This window comes from Microcebus murinus, chromosome 2, assembly GCF_040939455.1.
Source record: "Microcebus murinus isolate Inina chromosome 2, M.murinus_Inina_mat1.0, whole genome shotgun sequence".
Taxonomy (NCBI): domain Eukaryota; kingdom Metazoa; phylum Chordata; class Mammalia; order Primates; family Cheirogaleidae; genus Microcebus; species Microcebus murinus.
In genome coordinates, this window is record NC_134105.1 from 104,793,913 (window position 1) to 104,813,308 (window position 19,396).

A 19,396-nucleotide genomic window follows, 5' to 3' on the forward strand; every position below is an offset into this window, starting at 1 on the left:
TGAGGGGAGCAGAAGGAAGTCCTAAGGCTTCTCAGATCTGTCCCCAAAGGCCTTCTCGGATACCCCTCTCTACTAGAGGACTTGGGGCTGCACTCCCAGGCCTAAAACAGTGCCTGGTCCACAGTGGGAATTCAATTAATATTTGTTCAATGAAATGCATAAACGGAGGTCTTTTCCTCCCAGGACTCCCTCAGGCTTCTTGCTCTGTCCGTCTCAGTCTGACATCCCTGCATTTTTCTTGCTGGGGGACCTTACTACCTACCACTCCAGGGTCCTCTTGTCCTGTCCCTATAGTAGGTGGGACTCTGGAGAGAAGCCAGAATCTTCCCTTTAGGTCCTCAAGGATTTGGGGTGGAGTTTCTTTGGGAGCTTCTCAAAGCCTTTTGGAACCAAGTCCACAGCACTGTGAGTAGAGGCCAGGCTGTGGTGAGTGGGGGTTTGGGGCATACAGCAGGGGACGGTCCAGAGCTCCCAGAGGGGACTTAGGGTGCAGTCCAGATGGAAGGCTGAGGACCTGCCCTGAGCCTGCATTTGCATGGTGGGCACCCCATTTTACTTTGGATGTTTTGAAGATGCTGCTGGAAATTATGGTGATCAAAGCCCCGCACAAGCTATCCTGGGTGACAACACTGGTATCCATGGGAGAGAATCTAGGCATCTGGCTGTCCTGACCACAGTCGGTGCCAGGGGCTTTGCCTAGAGTCCCAAGAGGGAGGAGGGCAGAGAGGAGGGAAAAGGGAAGAGAGCCTGGGAAAGCAGAGGGAAGCCAAGGCCCTGGAGCTGGGGGTGGGGTGGGTCATTGGTATTCTGGGCGCTGAGGAGTTCCTGGCCAGCAGCACTCAAGGCCCACCCCCTGGCACCAGGCTGCACATTCAGTAGCGACAGCCCTGGCTAGTAGGCCCTCTGGGCTCCCAGCAACGCTAGCATTTTGCACATTGGTTTGCATGACCAGTAATGTCCGTTCACAGTGCCACCCCCCCCACCACCAGGTCTAGAGATTTCCTGACTCTCTTTGATTAACCCATGATTCTGCTATCTAACCTCGATCCCTCCAGCTGCAAAGTCAGCTCCTCCTCTGTGCAAGGAGTGGGAGCACCACAGGAGGCAAAACCCAATAGGGCTTCCTCAGGGAGGTGGCTGTGTTCATTTGCACCTCATCTCTGCCTCCAAAAAGAAGCTTCCCATTTTGATGGGGGCAGGGGATATCTCTCTTTTCAGGAGCAAAGCTCTCATTCTCCCTTCATTCTCTTGCCTACAGATAAGCCTGACTTCCTTCTCCTCCTCCTTTGACCAATGGGAAGTCCCTCCAGCGGTCTAACTTCCATCCCTCCAGCTGCAGCATCATCCTCTAGCTCTGCGAAAGCTCCCTCCCCGCCCCTCCTGCCCTCCCTCCCTACTCCAGGTCCTCGGCTTCTCATCCCCGGAACGATGTCCTACTTCGCTTGTCCTTGCTCTCGCCGCTGCCGCCGGGAACCGACGCAGAGAAGGCAGCGGGTCCCGTGACCGTCCCGAGCCCCCCGCGTTCCCGGCCCCGGGGAAGGGCGGGGCAGGAGCCGGGAGGGGGAAGAAAGGGGGTTTTGTGCGGCGCCGGGCGGGCCGGCGCCCTCTTCCGGGCGTCCTGCGGGCCAGGCCTCTCCTCGCGCCCGCGCAGTCCCCGCCGCAGTCTCGGCTGCAGCTGCAGGACGGGCGGCGGGCCCGGAGGAGACCCCCAGAGGAGGCGACAAACTTCTCAGGACCGTCCCCCAACGCCAGCCCTGGCTAGGTGAGTGCCACTGCATCCCGGCCGCCCAGCCCCGGGAGGGAGAGAGAGAAGGGAGCGCCCACCGGCCGCCCTGTGGTCCGCGGCCCCCACCCCTCAGCCCTTGCCCCCGAGGCTCTGGGGCACCCAACTCGCGGGGCCCCCGACACCTCTGCGAGGTCTGCTGCCCGCCAGCCCGGAGCGCCTATAGCTCCTGCTGCCCTCTCCCATCTGCACGCCCCGGCTCTGCCGGTGACAGCCCCACCGCTGCCTGCGGTCTGACCCGCAGCCCCTTGTCGCGTGTGCGGCTACGGGAATACCTCTCTGGATCCTCAGATCCTCCCGGCTGCGCTCTCCAGTCCCAGAGCGACCGCCGAGATTTCCGACCTTGTCCCCAGCAGGCAGGCGGCGGTCCCGGTCAGCCCCTGACTCCGGGCTCGCGCGGGGGGGCAGCACCGCGGGAGGAGCAGCGGGGAGCAGCCCGCCTGGGGCACCTTCCCGTAGCCTGCGAATCGGAGCCGCCATAGGGGCGGTCGGGGTGCCAGCTCTACCGCTTACTTGCTGTGTGACCTTGGGGTCATTAGTTGACATCCCTGAACCTTGGGTTCCTCATCAGTGTACCAAGGAAAGCACAAACAGCATTTTTCTCACAGTCGAGGGTATCCTTAGGAAGCACGTAGTAGCAGGCCTGGTTCAGGTAGACGGTCACTAATTGGTAGCCAGAGTTCGGTTACCACTCCTGCTTTCCTTCCTAGCCCTTCCGGGAGGCTGGGAGTAACCACCTCCACATGCCTCTCCTACCAGACTAGCTCTGCTCACATGGCTCTAACAGGACCACGAGATTATTATTATCTTTATTACTTGGATTGCAGATAACACCAATGAGATCCGTGGACAGAGTTACCAAGAGACCCGCCCCCAGCACTGCCAGTATCTATGTGTTAGGTTCGTAACAGCATCACCCACATTTCAGATTCTGTACCAGCGGGATCTGCAATAGCTCGGCTGGCGATGTTGCTAATAGTATTATTAGTTGTACTTCCAATAAATAGGACTATTTATATGATCATTGCAATCACTCCTACAGGCCCTAAGGCCTCCGTGATATTGTGTAGGCTCACGTTGCTCCTCACACAGGCACTGAGGGGGTAGCTGAGAGCTTCCCACCTGCTGTGACAGGAAGTCTGGCCTCCTGCACCTCCCTGCTGACCCTGCTGACTGCTGGAGCTCAGCTCCTATGGGGCAGGCGTGGGACTGCCAGCTGGTGGGCATTGAGCATGGAGGTCTCTCTCTCTCTCTCTCTCTCTCTCTCTCTCACACACACACACACACACACACACACACTCACACACACACACACACACACTCACACACACACAGACACACAGCCTGGTCTTACTTCTCCGTGGATTGGGTCCCCGAAGCCTGTGAGGGAGACTGACATGCACGGTCAGACAGCAGTGATGGTATAATCAGGGGACAGTTTCCTGAACAGCTTGAGGAACCCAAAACAAGAGCAGAGCCCCAGAGGCTGGAGCAGGAGACAGAGAGCTGAGGGACAGGAGGATGTGGCACCAGGGGAAGAGACAGGATGACTGCTGGGCTCTCAGGGTTAGAAATGGAGGGGTGCGTCCGGCTCTGGAGGAAGAGGAGATGGAGCAGAGGTGAGTGCGTGGCATAGAGGGGGCCGCAGCGTCCTGGACCCCTGGGCTCTGAGCCTGGTGCCAGACGAGGGGATGCCTGCGTGTGCAGGGCTCCTGCCTGCACCAGGAAGGGCTGAGGCCCCCGCTGGGTGTGATCGAGGGGACAAGAGAGACAGAGCTCTCAGAACTGCACAGGGCTACCCACCTGGCCTCTCTGGCCAGTAGCTCCCACTCCTGGGGAAAGGAGTGGGTTGCCCTCCATGTTCGAGAGCGACCAGGTCCTCGCTGGCCTCAGACAGACCCTCTTCCCTCAGGCTCCCACTGTCAGAACAGAGGTGAAAGGGGTGGTCCAGGGCGATGGCCCCAGAGTGACTCCAACTATATGGGTTTCTGGGCCGCCTGTCAGACAGCTGGGAGCCAGGGCTGTGAGCAGCTCCAGCTCCAGCCCAGAGAGAGAGGGGAGGTAGGGCACCAGGAAGGGGCCGGGCCCAGGCCCTGGCATAGCTCAGATGTGTGCAGTCTCTCAGCACCCAGCAGGCACTGGCTACTCATGCTGAATGGTCCCACTCCAGCCCCAGAAAATGGTCCTCCCAAGTGCCCCCATGCCTGGAGCTGGTCTCAGCACCCTGTCATATGGCCCTGTCAAGCGCCTCCTTCCTCTTGAAGGTCAGAGAGGCCCTAAGCATCTGGCTCAGCTACTCTTCCCCCAGTTCTGACCCTGAGGAAATGATGCCCAGGCACCGTGGGGGAAATGGAGGTTACAATGGTAGGAGGCAGGGGAGCTTAGCCTGGGAGGATCTGGGAGAAGAGGGAAATTTCCCATCAGCTCAGGATCAGGAATGTCGGGGGCACGTTGGGGGGCATGTATAGAGGCAGAGCCTGAGAGGGCAGGGAAGATGGAGGTTGAATAGTGGGCCTGGAGTGGGAGTGAGTAGCCAGTGGGAATACGCCTGATCTCTAGAAAGTCCTGCCTGAAGTCTAACTTTCAGTTCTCCTGCTGCATCATCAGCCATGACAACCCTGGGTCCCCATGCTCTTCTAAATCTAGCCCAACCCTTAAAGATGATGTTGGACACTAGCTCTGCAGCCTTTCCTCCTGGGGGGTACATTGGCCTGGTGCCTGACTTGGCTTTGCTGGGGACCCAGGGTCAGCCCTATCCCTCTCTGGGCCTCAGTCTCCATTTCTCAATGTCACACCTTACCCCTCTTATGAGAGTGTAAGTGCTTTGAGATCTTCAGAGGAATATTCTGGATCCTAGAGCTTCTGATAGCCAGGGGTAGGAGGGAGTGGCCCCTCCCACTTATTCTCACCCTGCCTAGTCCACCCCCCAGCCCAGGGCTTTCACAAAAGGTGGAGTGGGGGAAGGGAGGGACTGGATGGAGGCCAGACTGGCAGAGACAGGGGCTTTGTCCCAGCTGGTTTCTGAGCCAGGAGATCCGGTGGGAAAGCCCGTGCCAGGCAGAAAGGAAAGGCTGGGAGGAAGAAGGGAGGAGGCAGCCAAGGAAGGGGGGTGGAGGAGTAAAGAGAAGTTTCCTTATAAGTAATGGTGGGGTGGAGATAGAGGAGGGATGGGCTAGGGAGAAGTTGTGCACTGCCTGGGGTTGGGCTAGGAGGCCCTCTGGAGGAGGCCTGGAGTGGAAGCGGGCAGCCAGTGGGATAAGCCTGGTCTCTGCAGGAGGCCAGGTGGGTATGGTGCCCAGGGAGGAAGGAATGGCAGGAAAGGTGGGAGGGGCATTATAGGAAAAGGAGGCTCTAGGTTCTAGGAAGGAGTCTGGGCCAGCGTAGTGGTTGACGTCTGTAATCCTAGCACTCTCGGAAGCCCAGGAGGGTGGATCACTCAAGGTCAGGAGTTCCAAACCAGCCTGAGCAAGAACAAGACTCCACCTCTACTAAAAAATGGAAAGAAATTAATTGGCCAACTAAAAAAATATATAGAAAAAAATTAGCCGGGCATGGTGGCACATGCCTGAAGTCCCAGCTACTTGGGAGGCTGAGGCAGAAGGATCACTTGAGCCCAGGAGTTTGAGGTTGCTGTGAGCTAGGTTGACACCATGCCCCCCCCCCAAAAAAAAAAAAAAAAGGAAGGAGTCCGACATTGGGAGGGGCCAGATGGACTTCTAACTTCTAAGTATAATAGCACTTACCATTCATGCTGTAAGCATTTATTGAGCTCCTACTGCGTGCCTGATGCTGTGAATTTGTACAGTGTTTTTTTCTCTTTTTTCTTTTTAAGGATATAAAGCACTCTCAAAGCACACAGTCTCATCACAATTTGTGAGGTGGTAGCCATGGTGCTCTTTTACAAATAAGAAAAGGAAAGCCCAGAAAGGGTGAGGAACTTGGCTTAGGGCACACAGTGAGTGGACTGGGACCCAGGTCCTGGCTCTCAGGAGGAATCCCTTGGCAGGGAGACAGGGATCAGAGACAGAGAGTTAATGGTGAGGTGGGGCAGGGGGCTTCTGAGGCCAGGGTATGTGTGAACCCATGCAGGTGTGGTAGGGAGCCAGGGGAAGTTCATCCTGAAGTCTAACCCCATCTTTCCTCCTCAAGTCCCTCCACCAGCCTGCAGCATGGCCCCACTCCTCCTGCCCCTGCTGGCAGCCCTGGCTCTGGCCCAGCTCCCTGCAGCCTTAGCTGATGTCCTGGAAGGTGACAGCTCAGGTAAGCAGCCCCACTCAGGGTCACTGTCTCTGTCTCCTGCATCCCCTATGGTAGGGCGGTGGCCTCTTGTTCAGTCCTAACCAACTGCTTTCAGCCTTGGGGACCCCAGAGGAGATAGAACTGGGAGGGTTGTGGGGAAGGGTCCAGGCTAGAACACTTGAAAATAAGGAATGAGCTGTGGACCCCTGGTAGGGTGGAGAAATCTTGGGGGTAAGGCTGGGGAGGGGCACTGGTGCAAGGCTTCAGGTCCCTAGGGTGGAGACGAGGTAGGGCTAAGATGAATGGAGCCGGGAGGCGGAAAAGGAGTGGAACTGGCAGAAACTCTGAAGAGACACTAAAGAGAACAGACTGGGAAGTTTTGAAAACAGGGCTGGAGGACCCAGAGGGCAGGGTTGGAGGACCCTGGGGTGTGGCCCGGGGATCCTACAGTGGAACTGGAAGACTGGGAGCAGGGCAAAGGAATCCTGGGGTGGAATTGTCTAGGAGACTTTGGGAGATGGGTCTGGGGACCGTGGGAACTGGCCTGGAGGACCTAGAGATGGGGTTGTGGGACCCTGGTCTCCGGCTGGGGTCATGAAGGGCCCGGCGGAGTCCTGGGACGGGGCGAGGGGACCCTGGAGCAGGGCTTGGCGTCCACCGGGTGGGACCTGCGGGTCCACCGCGCGAAGTTCCAGCCGGCTCCGCCCATCCACAGAGGACCGCGCCTTCCGCGTGCGCATCGCGGGCAACGCGCCGCTGCAGGGCGTGCTCGGCGGCGCCCTCACCATCCCGTGCCACGTACACTACCTGCGGCCGCCGCCCAGCCGCCGCGCGGTGCTGGGCTCTCCGCGGGTCAAGTGGACCTTCCTGTCCGGGGGCCGTGAGGCGGAGGTGCTAGTGGCCCGAGGAGTGCGCGTGAAGGTCAACGAGGCGTACCGGTTCCGCGTGGCACTGCCTGCCTATCCCGCGTCGCTCACCGATGTCTCCTTGGCGCTGAGCGAGCTGCGGCCCAATGATTCAGGCATCTACCGCTGCGAGGTCCAGCATGGCATCGATGACAGCAGTGACGCTGTGGAGGTCAAGGTCAAAGGTGAGAGGGCAGGCATAGAGAGAGGTTTGGGGAGGGAGGCTGGGGAGCACTCTTGCTCCCTGGGAGCCCACAGGCTGACGGGGGAAGCAAATGCACCTGAAAAGCACAGACTGAGTTGGAAAACGTGTGAGGAAACACAGGCTTTTGTTACCTCCCTTTTTTCTTTAGGTGGAGGAAATGCCACCCATAGTCTAACTTAAGACCTCATGCTGTAGAATGAACACAATTTGGATCTTAACTTTGTGTACAGGGGAATGACAAGGGGGTGGGGGGAGGTCAGTGTACTGGGTGATCACCTGGCTCAGGGGTCCTCTCTGCCCCTCAGGGGTCGTCTTTCTCTACCGAGAGGGCTCTGCCCGCTACGCTTTCTCCTTTACCGTGGCCCAGGAGGCCTGCACCCGCATCGGAGCCCGCATTGCCACCCCGGAGCAGCTCTATGCCGCCTACCTTGGGGGCTATGAGCAATGTGATGCCGGCTGGCTGTCGGACCAGACTGTGAGGTGGGCTGGGGCTGTGGATTAGGGCTTCCATTTGCTCCCGAGGTGGCTGTGGCCTCCCTTTCTGCCAGGCGCTGCCTGCTGTGCCAGGCGGGACATACAGGGCTCCTTGCCTCTGGGGAATGAGGAGGGGAGTGAGGACCCTGCTGCAAGGGTGTGCGTCCCTGCAGAGCTGGGAGGACAGACAGCCAGGCTATCGACAGTTGGCTGCAGTGAGGGCAGTGTGATCCGGTAGAGTCCGTGCGGACACCTTCCTCGTGAAGGCGTCATCTGTACTGAGTCTCTGTCCTCACTCCCCAGGTATCCCATCCAGACCCCGCGAGAGGCCTGTTACGGAGACATGGATGGCTTCCCTGGGGTCCGGAACTATGGAGTGGTGGACCCGAATGACCTCTATGATGTCTACTGTTATGCTGAAGACCTAAATGGTGATTGGGGGCAAAAGGTTCCCAGTGCCGCCCGTAGGTCCTCCCAGGGCCCCTGCTGGTCCTTACTGTCCCTCATGTGTTTAAGAGGGCAGGCAGGAGTAAGGAGACAATCGGTGGCCCTCCTTCCAAACACTGTCATAGAGGCAAGCCTCAGCCAGGTACTCCTCTGCTACCTGCTGGGCAGACTCTGTGCAGGGCTCCTTGCAGAATAAGGAAGTTGGGCCAGCTTCCTTTGAGCTGTAATATCCATCTCGAGGTTCTATCCAGACTTTCATCCTATGAAGTAGGGAGTTGACCCTAAGTCACAAATGAGGAGACTGAGGCCCAGAGGAGCTTGCCCAGGGTTCGTGTGGAAGCCCAGGGTGGAAGGGGCTACCGACTACCTGGTAACCCAGCCTCCTCTTCCCCACCTAGGGGAGCTGTTCCTAGGTGCCCCTCCAGATAAGCTGACGCTGGAGGAAGCACGAACATACTGCCAGGAGCGGGGTGCAGAGATTGCCACCACGGGCCAACTGTATGCAGCCTGGGACGGTGGCCTGGACCGCTGTAGCCCGGGCTGGCTGGCCGATGGCAGCGTGCGCTACCCGATCGTCACACCCAGCCAGCGCTGTGGTGGGGGCCTGCCTGGTGTCAAGACTCTCTTCCTCTTCCCCAACCAGACGGGCTTCCCCAACAAGCACAGCCGCTTCAACGTCTACTGCTTCCGAGGTGAGCCTACCTCCCTGTAGAGGCTGAGACCAACTTCAGAAAGGCAGGGTCGAGCCCTGAAAGTCCCACCCCAGCTCTGACCAGTTTCTCTCAGGTCTTTGCCATTTGCCTGAAGGAGTCGTGGATGATGCCCAGCTTGTCATCTAGGGTTCTAACTCTGGGCATGCCCCCAGGCTTGGTCTCACTCGGCTGTGTGGCCTCCAGGAGTGGTCATCTCTCTGCGTCTCCTTACCTGCCTCCCATCATAGTCCACACCTTGTCTCTTCCAGTCTCCAAGCGGCCTTTCCACACTGGGCTGCTGAGTAAGTTCCCACTTCCTGTGGGAACTTATTGGCAGAACAGAGATCACCAACATTCTCCCAGTTAACCAAGTGCCCTCGAGAGCCTTCAGGAAGGTTTCCAGAACCTGCAGCTTAAAGGTGTTAGAGCCTTAACCACCAAATACTGGTGGACAGACAATTCCCCCCATGGGGAGCCAGACCTCAAGTACAGTTGGGTACAGAGATGGCTTCCTGCTGATATCTCGTATATTGGGAGCTGGAGGGGAGGCAGTGTCTGGGACCCCCAGAGGCACAGGGCCCAGGCCATGGGGGACTGACAGTCAGGGAGGTATTGCCATGGAATGTCTGGGCCCTTGACCAAATTATGAGCCTGCAATACTGGTACAAGGGCTGGGAGCAGAGATGAGAGGACAAGACACAGCCTTTACGCTCCAGGAGCACCTAGACTGATGGGGGAAGACACAGCTCTTGCCATGAGCAATCCCCGTCTAGGGAACGACAAGACACCTCGGTCCCAGGATGAGGAGAGACTGAAAGAAAAGTGCTACTTCCATTGGGACAGATTTGCAGACATCTTTGGCCTGGAGCTGGGGAGGGGTGGGGAAGTAAAGTTCGTAGGAAGACAGGTGCATCTGAAAAGGCATCTGGAAACAGGGATAATAATAATAATAGCTGAAACTTCTATGCTCTGGTTATGATTATGTGCCAAGCACTGCTCTGGGAAGGAAGAGCTAGATGAAGGGGAGGGGAAGGAAGAGGGAGAGTATGACCACCTTGGGGGCTACCATTGATAGAGGACAGAGGAAGCCAGGGCACAGGTTTGCTGGTCTGCTGTGGAGCAGTGCTCACTGGCGCCGGTGACGAGGGCAAGGACACACCGTTCTGTCTCACCTGGCTGAGCACAGATGGCCCTTGGGGCTTTTCTTAGCCCAATTCCTTCTTTGCTCCATTGGTTTTCTGCTCTCGGTTCCCTTCCCCAGAGAGCAAGGTAATCCATTCTAAACCTCTGGTTATTTGAAGGGAGCAGACCGCAGAAGGAGGTGGCCTCTTTGCCCTCTTGCACCACCACTGAGATCCTCAGGTGACGACTGTTGAATGCTCTTCCTGCACTCTGCCCGTCAGCTCTCCTGTGGGGATGGCAGCCTGTCCCCTTCCATTTTAAGAATCTTGGGGTGACTGGGACCCCTCACATCTTGCCCCAAGCTCAGGGTCCCAAGATGCTGAGGCCATTTCATCCATCCTTCGCTCCATCCCCTCACTCAAGGGAATGTCTCGCACCTGAGCCTTTCTGATACTCTAAAGCAGTGCTTCCCACCATTCTATCTTCTGCCCCTGCTCAATTGATCTTTATATTGTAACTGTATAGTCTATGTTTGTTTACTATGTGTATCTAGACTATAAATTCCCTTGAGGACAGGAATTTTGCTGTTTTGTTCTACCACATCCTCAGTGCCCAGGAGAATGCTTGGCATGACATGTAGTAGGCATCTGATTCTTGCCTGAGAAATGAGTGACAAAGTTCTGGGGTGCTCCCTGGGCCCCAGTGGGTGCTCCACAGGAAGATGTGAGAGAACTGAGAGAACCCCACGGCCTCCAACAGTCTAACTGAGAGCCCTCACATGCAGGCCGTGGCCTGGGAGGGCAGGGGTACCTCAGCCTCCCATCGGCACTTTCCTCCTGCCACAGACTCTGCTCGGCCCTCTGCCCTCCCTGAGGCCTCCAACCCAGCTTCTGACCTGGCCTCTGATGGACTAGAGGCCATCGTCACAGTAACAGAGACCCTGGAGGAACTGCAGCTGCCTCAGGAAGCTGTGGAGAGCGAGTCCCGTGGCGCCATCTACTCTATTCCCATCATGGAGGATGGAGGAGGTGGAAGCTCCACTCCAGAAGACCCGGCAGAGGCCCCTAGAACCCTCCTAGGTAACTCGAATCCCTTACCCTGGGGACATCTTCACCTGGGAGAAGTTGGGGGCAGAAGGGACAGGTCCAGTTTGGTGCTGGGGTCATGGCTGATATAACTCTGCCCTGTCCTTTTTCAGCAGCTCGGTAGTACAAGGCACTCCTTCTCCGGTCCCTCTCCTAACCTTTGTCTTTCAAGTACATTCTACCCCAACTATATGGGGCTGGAGATGCTTGGACTAAGGCGCTGTCCCCTGGGAAGGAGGGGCCTCCCTTCTTTGCTCCCTGCTCCACCTCACCTACTCAAAACAGACTAGAGTATTGACAGGCTAGGAGAGTGGAGATGCAACAGCCATCTTATTCTGGGCTAATGACAGCTCACAGAGCCTTTTCAAGTTGTCCAAACCTCAACAATGCAGCTAAGGTTGAAGCTCTTCCAGTGTGGAACAAAAACCACCTCTCTCCAGAATGGGCCCTTCCCTCTCCCCCGTACCTACCCTCCCAGCCCCACCTTTCTCCCCTTCCCCTTCCTTCTTTCTGTCCTCTGGTGGGTGCTGTCCCTGGTGCTGAACCTTTTGTGCTTTGCCCAGAATTTGAAACCCAATCCATTGTACCACCCACGGGGTCCTCAGAAGAGGAAGGCGAGGCACTGGAGGAAGAAGAGAAGTATGAGGATGAAGAAGAGAAAGAGGAGGATGAAGAAGAGGAGGACACAGAGGATGAGGACCTGTGGGCATGGCCCAGCCAGTTCAGCAGCCCAGGCCCTGAGTCTTCTTTCCCTACGGAACCAGCCCAGGACGAGCTGCCCTCCCAGGAATCCCCGCTGGCAAAAGCAGTCCTGCAGCCTGGAGCATCACCACTTCCTGATGGAGAGTCAGAAGCTCCCCGGCCTCCAAGGGTCCATGGACCACCTACTGAGACCCTGCCCACTCCCAGGGAGAAGAACCTAACATCCCCACCACCTTCCACACCAGCTGGGGCAAGAGAGGTGGGGGAGGAAACTGGTGGTCCTGAGCTATCTGGGGTCCCTCGAGGAGAGAGTGAGGAGACAGGGAGCTCGGAGGATGCCCCTTCCCTGCTTCCAGCCACACAGGCCCCTGAGGGTACCAGGGAGCTGGAGACCCCCTCCGAAGACAATTCTGGAAGAGCTGCCCCACCAGGGACCTCAGTGCAGGCCCAGCCAGTGCTGCCCACTGACAGCGCCAGCCGAGGTGGAGTGGCCGTGGCCCCCTCATCAGGTAATTCTGCCCAAGGCTCAACCTCCCTTTTTATCCTCCTCCTTTATCTCCCCCTGCAGCTCTGGGCCACCTGACCTGTAGTCCTTTAACACACCATCACCCTAGACTCTCCTGTCCTTTGCCTTCATTCTCTTACCCACATCTACCGTGGGTCTCCAATCCTTGATACCCACCTTGTGACTTCCACTCCACTCTCAGTCTTCACCCTGTGATCCCAGCCCCATCACTGACCACCTGTGACTCTTTCCTGCCCTTGGGCCCTCCACCAGTGGCTCGCATCTCACCGGCCCCACAGAGCATCCTCATGCCTCTTCAGGGTGCCCGCATCACCCGGCATACTCTCTGGGGCCAGGCCCACCTTCCATTGCTCCCTTCCCCCTCCTGTGTGCCATCCCCTTCTGCCACCTCGCACCGGTCTCAGGGGAGCCTGGGAGTCCATCCCTGCCCCTCAACCTCTGAGGTCCAGGAGAGCCCTTATCCCCATAGAGCCTTAAGCAACTACTTCTGTGAAGTATTTTTTTTTTTTTACTGTTTCATGGAAAACAAGCCTTGGAAATAAATCTCTATTAAACCGCTTTGTAACCAAGCTCTGGTCCCCTCTGTCTCCATCTCCAGCTGTCTGCCCTCCTCATTCCATGCGTCTGTGTCATAGGTAGCTTTTGATGCTTCTCTTTGGCTCCATGTCTCTCCCTCTTTCTTTTTGTCCCGCCTCTCTGTGTCTCTTCTTTCTTCATCTTCAGCTTCTACCCTTTTCTGTCCTAGCGGTCTAACAGCCCGTCGCTACTCCCTCAGCCTCTCCTTCCCAAGTGTCTGCACTTTCCTTCCTGGCTGCTGAGATCCGGAATCTGACTGTACACACTACCCCAGAGAAGTCATCGTCCATCAGTCTTCAGGAGTGCTGGGCGTTGTAGCCCCTCACTCTTGATGGGGAGAAACTCTTACAGCCTCGGATGCATGTGTTGTTCACTTACATTCATTTCTGATCCATCTTGGTGGTTCCCATATAGAGCAGTGATGGAGAAAGTCTCTCAGCATGGCAGTGGTCCCCCTATATCCAGGTGCCCTAACCTCCCATCTCCTACCCCTTCGTCTCAATAAGGGGATGGTATGTAACTCTCATCCCACTGCCCACAGCTTCCCCCTCCTCCACTAACCCCTGCACTAATGACCACCCCCTGCTCCTCCCCAGAAAAAGTGGTCTCACCCTCTCCAAATCCAAAGGATCTCAAAGTCCCTAAGGCTGAAAAAGACACAAAGCAGAGGACAAGCGATGGAGAGTGTGGAGAAAGGACGAATGGGAAATTAGGCTCTGGAGTCTGAGAGAAGCCCTACCTACTTAGGGAAGGTTAAGATTCCCAGTGGAGGCCCCAGAGAAGGCTGGGATTCTCTCAGCCCAAGACTCCCTCTCCTAGATGGATCACACTCTGTGTCACACCCAGGCTCACCCACTTCAACTGTTTGCTCCCTTCCCAGCTGGCCTTGGAGCTCAGCACTGTGTGGGGAGGGAGGGGGGTTGGTGGTAAAAGCAGCACAACTGGAGGTATCTACAGTGTCTTAGTTCCCCTCCTGAAGGATAAGTGAGAGCCCCCTGGCCTGCTATTTCAACAGAAGAGAAGGAAAAATTTTCTGGTTATATGCAGTAGTTGGTCCCAAAGAGAGGGAGGGAGGGAAATAAGAAAGTCCCAAGAAGAGTTCCTTCAGCCTACTCTGCCTAGCTGGGTTCAGATTCTGCAGCCCACAGCCAGGGGGAGGGACTTATGACCTGAGTAGGGAATCAAGAACCAAGTTTGAGAGTCTCTGTACTCCAGGGTTGGAGGGTTGAACATGAAAGAGCAGAGGGGACAAGAGGAGCAAGAAAACTTGAGGGATGGAAGGGGGGTTCAGAACTCCTACCCTCTGTGGGGCTTGGTGCTTAGTGGGTTAAATAAAATACCTCCTCCCCTGGGGGTGAGAGGGCAGCTCTACCAACTGGGAAGAAACTATTGGCAGGAGGGGAGATGACATGGGGAATGGTGCTGGAAAAGCTGATTCATTTTACTCAAAACAGCTAGGTCATCCCAGCAAAATTCTTTGAATCAACTCCAGCTTCTCCTCCCCCTCCCCCTGCCCTGATCCCCACCAGTGCGTGGGATCTGTGGCCAGGCCAGTGTGAAGCATTGTGGGCCTTGTTCATGGCTGCAAAGGGAGGATGGTAAGGTCTGAAGGGTCCCACCTTGGGATAGTTTTACTTCCGGTGGCTGGCTGAAGGCTGTGACCTGCACTGTTGGTCTGTGGAGTCATCGTCCCCTGGGTCATGTGGAACAGAAAGGAGTGGAAACTGATAGCTCTTCCAGCACCCAGGCACAGCCTAAGGGCAGCCCACCTTCCACTCCAGGATCCAGAGAGGAAGAAGTCCAAAAGAGAAGGCAGATGGCCTAGCCAGATGGATCCCAAAAACAGATTGCAGGCCTTCAGGGTGGTACGTTAGTCTACATGGACTGCCTGGAGGAGAGGGAGCCAGAAGGAGGGAGTGAGATGGATTCTAGGCTGCAGAACCTGCAGAAGGCCCAAAGTGGACATGGAGGGGGAGCTTGGCAAGGTGGAAGAGTCTGGGGAGAGAAGAAGGGGAGGCAAAGGGCTTGAGTGATGTTGAGAGGAAGCTGAGTGTGTAAGGCCAGCCAGCACTGCAGGATAACGGGGGCTGCTGCAGCTTCTTTCCTGAGCTGGGGGAAAGGGATAGGACATAGAGTGAGGAAAGTGGGTTGGATCTCTGCTAACCACTTCTGGGGCTGGCTAACTCTGCCCAGTAGACAGCAGGAAGAATGGTTAGCACTCACGTGGACCACGCCAACATCAGGTCCCAGGAGCAGTTGAGGAAGGCCACACCCTGCCACTGCTGTGGTAATTCTCCTCTTCCCCTCTTCTAGTTCCGCCCAGCCCACCTAGACTATACAGAACTGTGCTGGGACCTGGCACAAAGACAGGGGGTGTGGGAAAACTCCAAGCCTAGAGAGAAAAAGTGACTTGCTCAATGTCACACAGAAGAGCTGGGAGCCAGAGAAGAGTCCAAGTCTATAACTGACAGTGCAGTATCTCTCCCTGTAGTGGGGTTGGGCCCTGAGGGCCTTCTTGGCCACTTCCCCCAGCCCCTTTTGGACAGGGCCCACCCTGATGGGCATGATAATGGCCTGCACAGGGCTGAACCAATGCTGAAGTGGGGGGGGGTTAGGAAAGAAACCCAGAATTCAGCCCTGGGCTGTGCCTGGAAGCAGGCTCCAAAGGGACCTTTTAGGGTGGTGTGATAGCTCCTAGGACAGGGAGGTCAGGGCTGGGGGACCCTCTGGACCCTCCCCTGGAGGGCTCAGGCTGCAGAGTTGTGCTCCCCTGCTCCACCACCTCACTTCTTTCCCCCTCTCAGGTGACTGTGTCCCCAGCCCCTGCCACAATGGTGGGACATGCTTGGAGGAGGAGGAGGGGGTCCGCTGCCTATGTTTGCCTGGCTATGGGGGGGACCTGTGCGATGTTGGTGAGTGTGTTGAGGGGCATGGTGGGGGGAAGAGCTAAAGCCTGGATCCTGCCACAATGTGCCAGTTCTGAGGGTTGGGGCAGGGGGCACCGGTTTTGGCTTTGTCATTAATGAATCCCCATTTTAGCCAAGTTACATAACTTCTCAGAACCCTACCCCCAATTTCCTCTTCTGTTAAGTGGAATCAACATGCCTCTCTTAGGGGGTGTGTGAGAGGAGTGCTGAGCATACTCCTGGTATTTGGTGGTCAGGCAATACATGTCAGTTTCCATTCTCCTGGAAAGAGAGGAGGGTACAACTCTTCCTCAGGAGGGAGGGTTGCAGGATAGAACTCCATCCCTCATCCCGGTCCTTATCGCTCTTAGAAGGCACCAATGCCGGTGCCCAAGAGCCCCTCCAGGCTCATACTAGCCCCTTGTTCCCTACTAGCTCTTTGGCACCGCCCTCCTGCCCCTTAGTCCCGCCCCTCTCTGTCTGCGGCGGTGAAAGGAGCCAGTCCCTTCCGGGAGACCTGGCCCCTCTGGGTTCTGGGGTCCTAAGACGTCTACCCTTCTGTGCCCCAGGCCTGAGCTTCTGTAGCCCTGGCTGGGACTCCTTCCAGGGCGCCTGCTACAAGCACTTTTCTACACGAAGGAGCTGGGAGGAGGCAGAGACCCAGTGCCGGATGTACGGCGCGCATCTGGCCAGCATCAGCACGCCGGAGGAGCAGGACTTCATCAACAGTGGGCTGGGGACGGGGCAGGAGGAGCCCCTGTAATGTGCCCTCTCTCACTCGCTCATTCACTCTCTTACTCATTAACGACTTCATTCATTAATTCACGTAGCCATTACTACGTTTCTCTCATTCATTCATTCACCCTCTCAGTCTCTCTCCCTCCTTCCCACTGTACATGTAGGCAGCGGGGCTTCAGAAGGGAGGGTTGGGGTTCATGCAAGCACCTACACCTGTGTCAGCCACTCTTGCACAGGGGCTCGCCTCCAGTCGCTTCCACCTCCCTGGCTCTCCTGCCTTCATCTGCCTCCCCTGACTCTAATTCGTTGAAAGTTTGTACTCTTTTTCCTGAGTTCCTCTTTTCTAGCTCAGGTTAATATTTTTCTTCTTCTCCCATCCCTACGTCCCTGCCTTCCATCCGGTCGGTGTGCAGGGGTTGGAGCGAGGGTTAAGGAAACTGGGAGGAGCAGGTTCGGGGTTGCGGGCGAGGATTTCCCCGGCGGTCACCCACAGACCGCCCGGTAACGGGGAATGACCGCCATCTGCTGGCAGCGGAGCTCACTGCACACTTTCTCGCCCGGGCGGTTCTTCCCTAGATCAATACCGGGAGTACCAGTGGATCGGGCTCAATGACCGGACCATCGAAGGTGACTTCCTGTGGTCGGATGGCGTCCCCCTGGTGAGAGCCCCGTCGGCCCCAATGCAGTCTGGTTCGCTTCCTGGACGCACTTCTGATCTCTACGGCAGCCCCTGGTGGTCCCTCCCTCTTCTTTTCCTGGCCTCCTTCCCTTTCCCCTGCCCCTCCTCGCTTCTCCCTGGGCTCTCTTCCCTTCCTTGTGTCCTTCTCCTCTTCTGGCTCCCATTCTCCCTCGCCCAAAGCCCTTGCCTTCTTTCCCCTTGGGGGGGCTACTCCCCAGTCCCCTAGACTTCCCTATCCTGGGATTCCTCCCACCCCTCCTCCTCCCAGATGCTCTGGTCCATTCCCCCCTGTGCTCCTGGTGTTGGAGGTCCTCACAGTCTCCTCCGGCCTCCCAGCTCTATGAAAACTGGAACCCTGGGCAGCCTGACAGCTACTTCCTGTCTGGAGAGAACTGCGTGGTCATGGTGTGGCATGATCAGGGACAATGGAGTGATGTGCCCTGCAACTACCACCTGTCCTACACCTGCAAGATGGGGCTGGGTGAGGGCAGGCAAGGGAGGGTCCAAGCAAGGGAGTGGAGGGCTGTTGGGGGGAACTGATATTTATAGAATGAAAAGCCACACAGAGGACTCAGAATGTTTTCCAGACCATGTGAGGGCTAACAAATTACATGGGTCCACTTGGAATCCTGATTTCTTTTGTCATATTGTGGCTCAGATCCTCCCCATCAAGATTCTGGGAACTATCGCCCACAGATCCAGGCTCCCAGTTCCTAACTGCGCCCCCCTTGCAGTGTCCTGTGGGCCCCCGCCAGAGCTGCCCCTGGCTCAAGTGTTTGGCCGCCCACGTCTGCGCTATGAGGTGGACACAGTGCTTCGCTACCGATGCCGGGAGGGACTGGCCCAACGAAACCTGCCTCTGATCCGCTGCCAGGAGAATGGTGACTGGGAGCCTCCCCAGATCTCCTGCGTGCCCCGAAGGCCTGTGAGTGCCAGGAGGAGGCATATGGGGGTGGGGGACACTAGTCAACAGCAGCTCCAGTCCCAGCCCTGCCTGTCACTGGCCGTGTCACCTTGGAGTCATCACTGCCCCTCTCTGGGACAAAGAGAAGGAGGTGGGCTGGATACTCTGGGGCCCCCTTCAGTGCTGTCTGAGAACATGCAGCCACACTCTGGGCTTTTAAGGGCTGAGCTAGAGTGTTTTGATGAGGTCAGGGTCAAGGAGCAAGAACACCAGAGGACAGGCTCTGAGAAGAGAGAGAAAGAGGAGGAGCCCAGGGTGGAGGGTGAGTGTGTGTGTCTTCCCCAGGCCCGAGCTCTGCACCCAGTGAAGGCCCCAGAAGGACGTCAGGGAAGGCTACTGGGGAAGGCGCTGTTGACCCCTCCTTCCATCCCCGCTCCAGGTCCCCAGGGAGCAAGGCCTTGAACACTGCTGGCCCCAGCACTGCTCTCTCACCCCAACCCTCCCTCACACCCTGTGCTCTTGCTATCACAGAAAGTGACAACCTGAGAGGGGTGGAGCTGGAGTCCAGGTGACAGTGCCTGAGAGGCTTCTGGGAAATACCTGGGTGGCTCCAGCCCAGCCCAGCCTAGGCCCTCTCCCCTCACTCTGGGCATCAGGTTTTTCCCTCAGGGCAACCGGTAAGTCCCTAAGTGCCTTAATTGCCCCTCCCTACCAGCCATCCTGTCGCCTCCATTCCTCTAGGGGGCACACTGTGCCTGCTCATTCTTGGTTTGCCAGGGGAATGGGTTTGCAGGATGGAGTACCTGTAAAACCAGCAGGAAATAAAGCTGTGTTTGAGCCCAAGCAAGTAGTATGCTCCTGTGTGAGTGTGTGTGTTTGTGTGTGTGTGTGGGGGGGGGAGAGAGACAAAGGGAGGTGTGTGGTTGGGCAGAGCCTCATAGGATAGATAGCGCTTCTGTGTTTATTAGCTTCTGAAGGTCAGAGGAGTCCCCAAGATGTCAGTGGCTAGAACACACCTGGCCCGGTACTGTACTAATGAAATGGAGGAACCCACAGGGGGTGGCGGGCAGCTGGAGGGGTGCAGGATGTTTGGAAAGAGATGGAGTGGCCAGGTGCCCAACAGTCAAGCACATTTAGACGAGTTCAGTCTCGGGAGGGAGAGGGGCTGAGGTCCCAGAGGTAGGTGCCTCAGTCTCCCAGTTCGAGCTTCTGCAGGAGGTTTCTCTCAGGGGGCGTGAGAGTGAGGGTGAAAGGAAAGCTCTGCTGTCACTTCAGCAGGTCTGGGGCTTAGGCTGCAGGAAGGCTGACCTCCAGAGGCGGCAGAGATGCCGGAAATAGGGGGACAAGGCAAGGGCAGAGGGGAGGTCGCCCGCCTGCTGTGGGCTGGGCTTTGGGGAACGACGCGTGGCTCCC

At 57.1% G+C, this 19,396-nt stretch overlaps 1 protein-coding gene across 2 annotated transcripts; it reads left to right on the top strand.

Moving 5' to 3' along the window:
* Positions 1-1,595: 1,595 nt before the first annotated feature.
* On the top strand, positions 1,596-18,843 carry BCAN (brevican). 2 transcript variants are annotated; one of them, XM_012767714.3, is made up of 14 exons: positions 1,599-1,762; positions 5,933-6,043; positions 6,738-7,112; positions 7,438-7,612; positions 7,910-8,037; positions 8,452-8,745; positions 10,713-10,946; positions 11,516-12,163; positions 15,561-15,668; positions 16,232-16,390; positions 16,977-17,059; positions 17,416-17,560; positions 17,814-18,004; positions 18,329-18,843. In XM_012767714.3, exons 2-14 carry the CDS (start codon positions 5,953-5,955, stop codon positions 18,443-18,445), a joined length of 2,748 nt encoding a protein of 915 aa, XP_012623168.2. In that variant the 5' UTR covers positions 1,599-1,762; positions 5,933-5,952; the 3' UTR covers positions 18,446-18,843. The 2 variants fall into 2 exon arrangements, 1 of the variants encoding a protein (XP_012623168.2); XR_012918174.1 differs by lacking the exon at positions 17,416-17,560 and having other exon boundaries at positions 1,596-1,762; positions 18,329-18,454.
* The last annotated feature ends 553 nt before the right edge of the window (positions 18,844-19,396 follow it).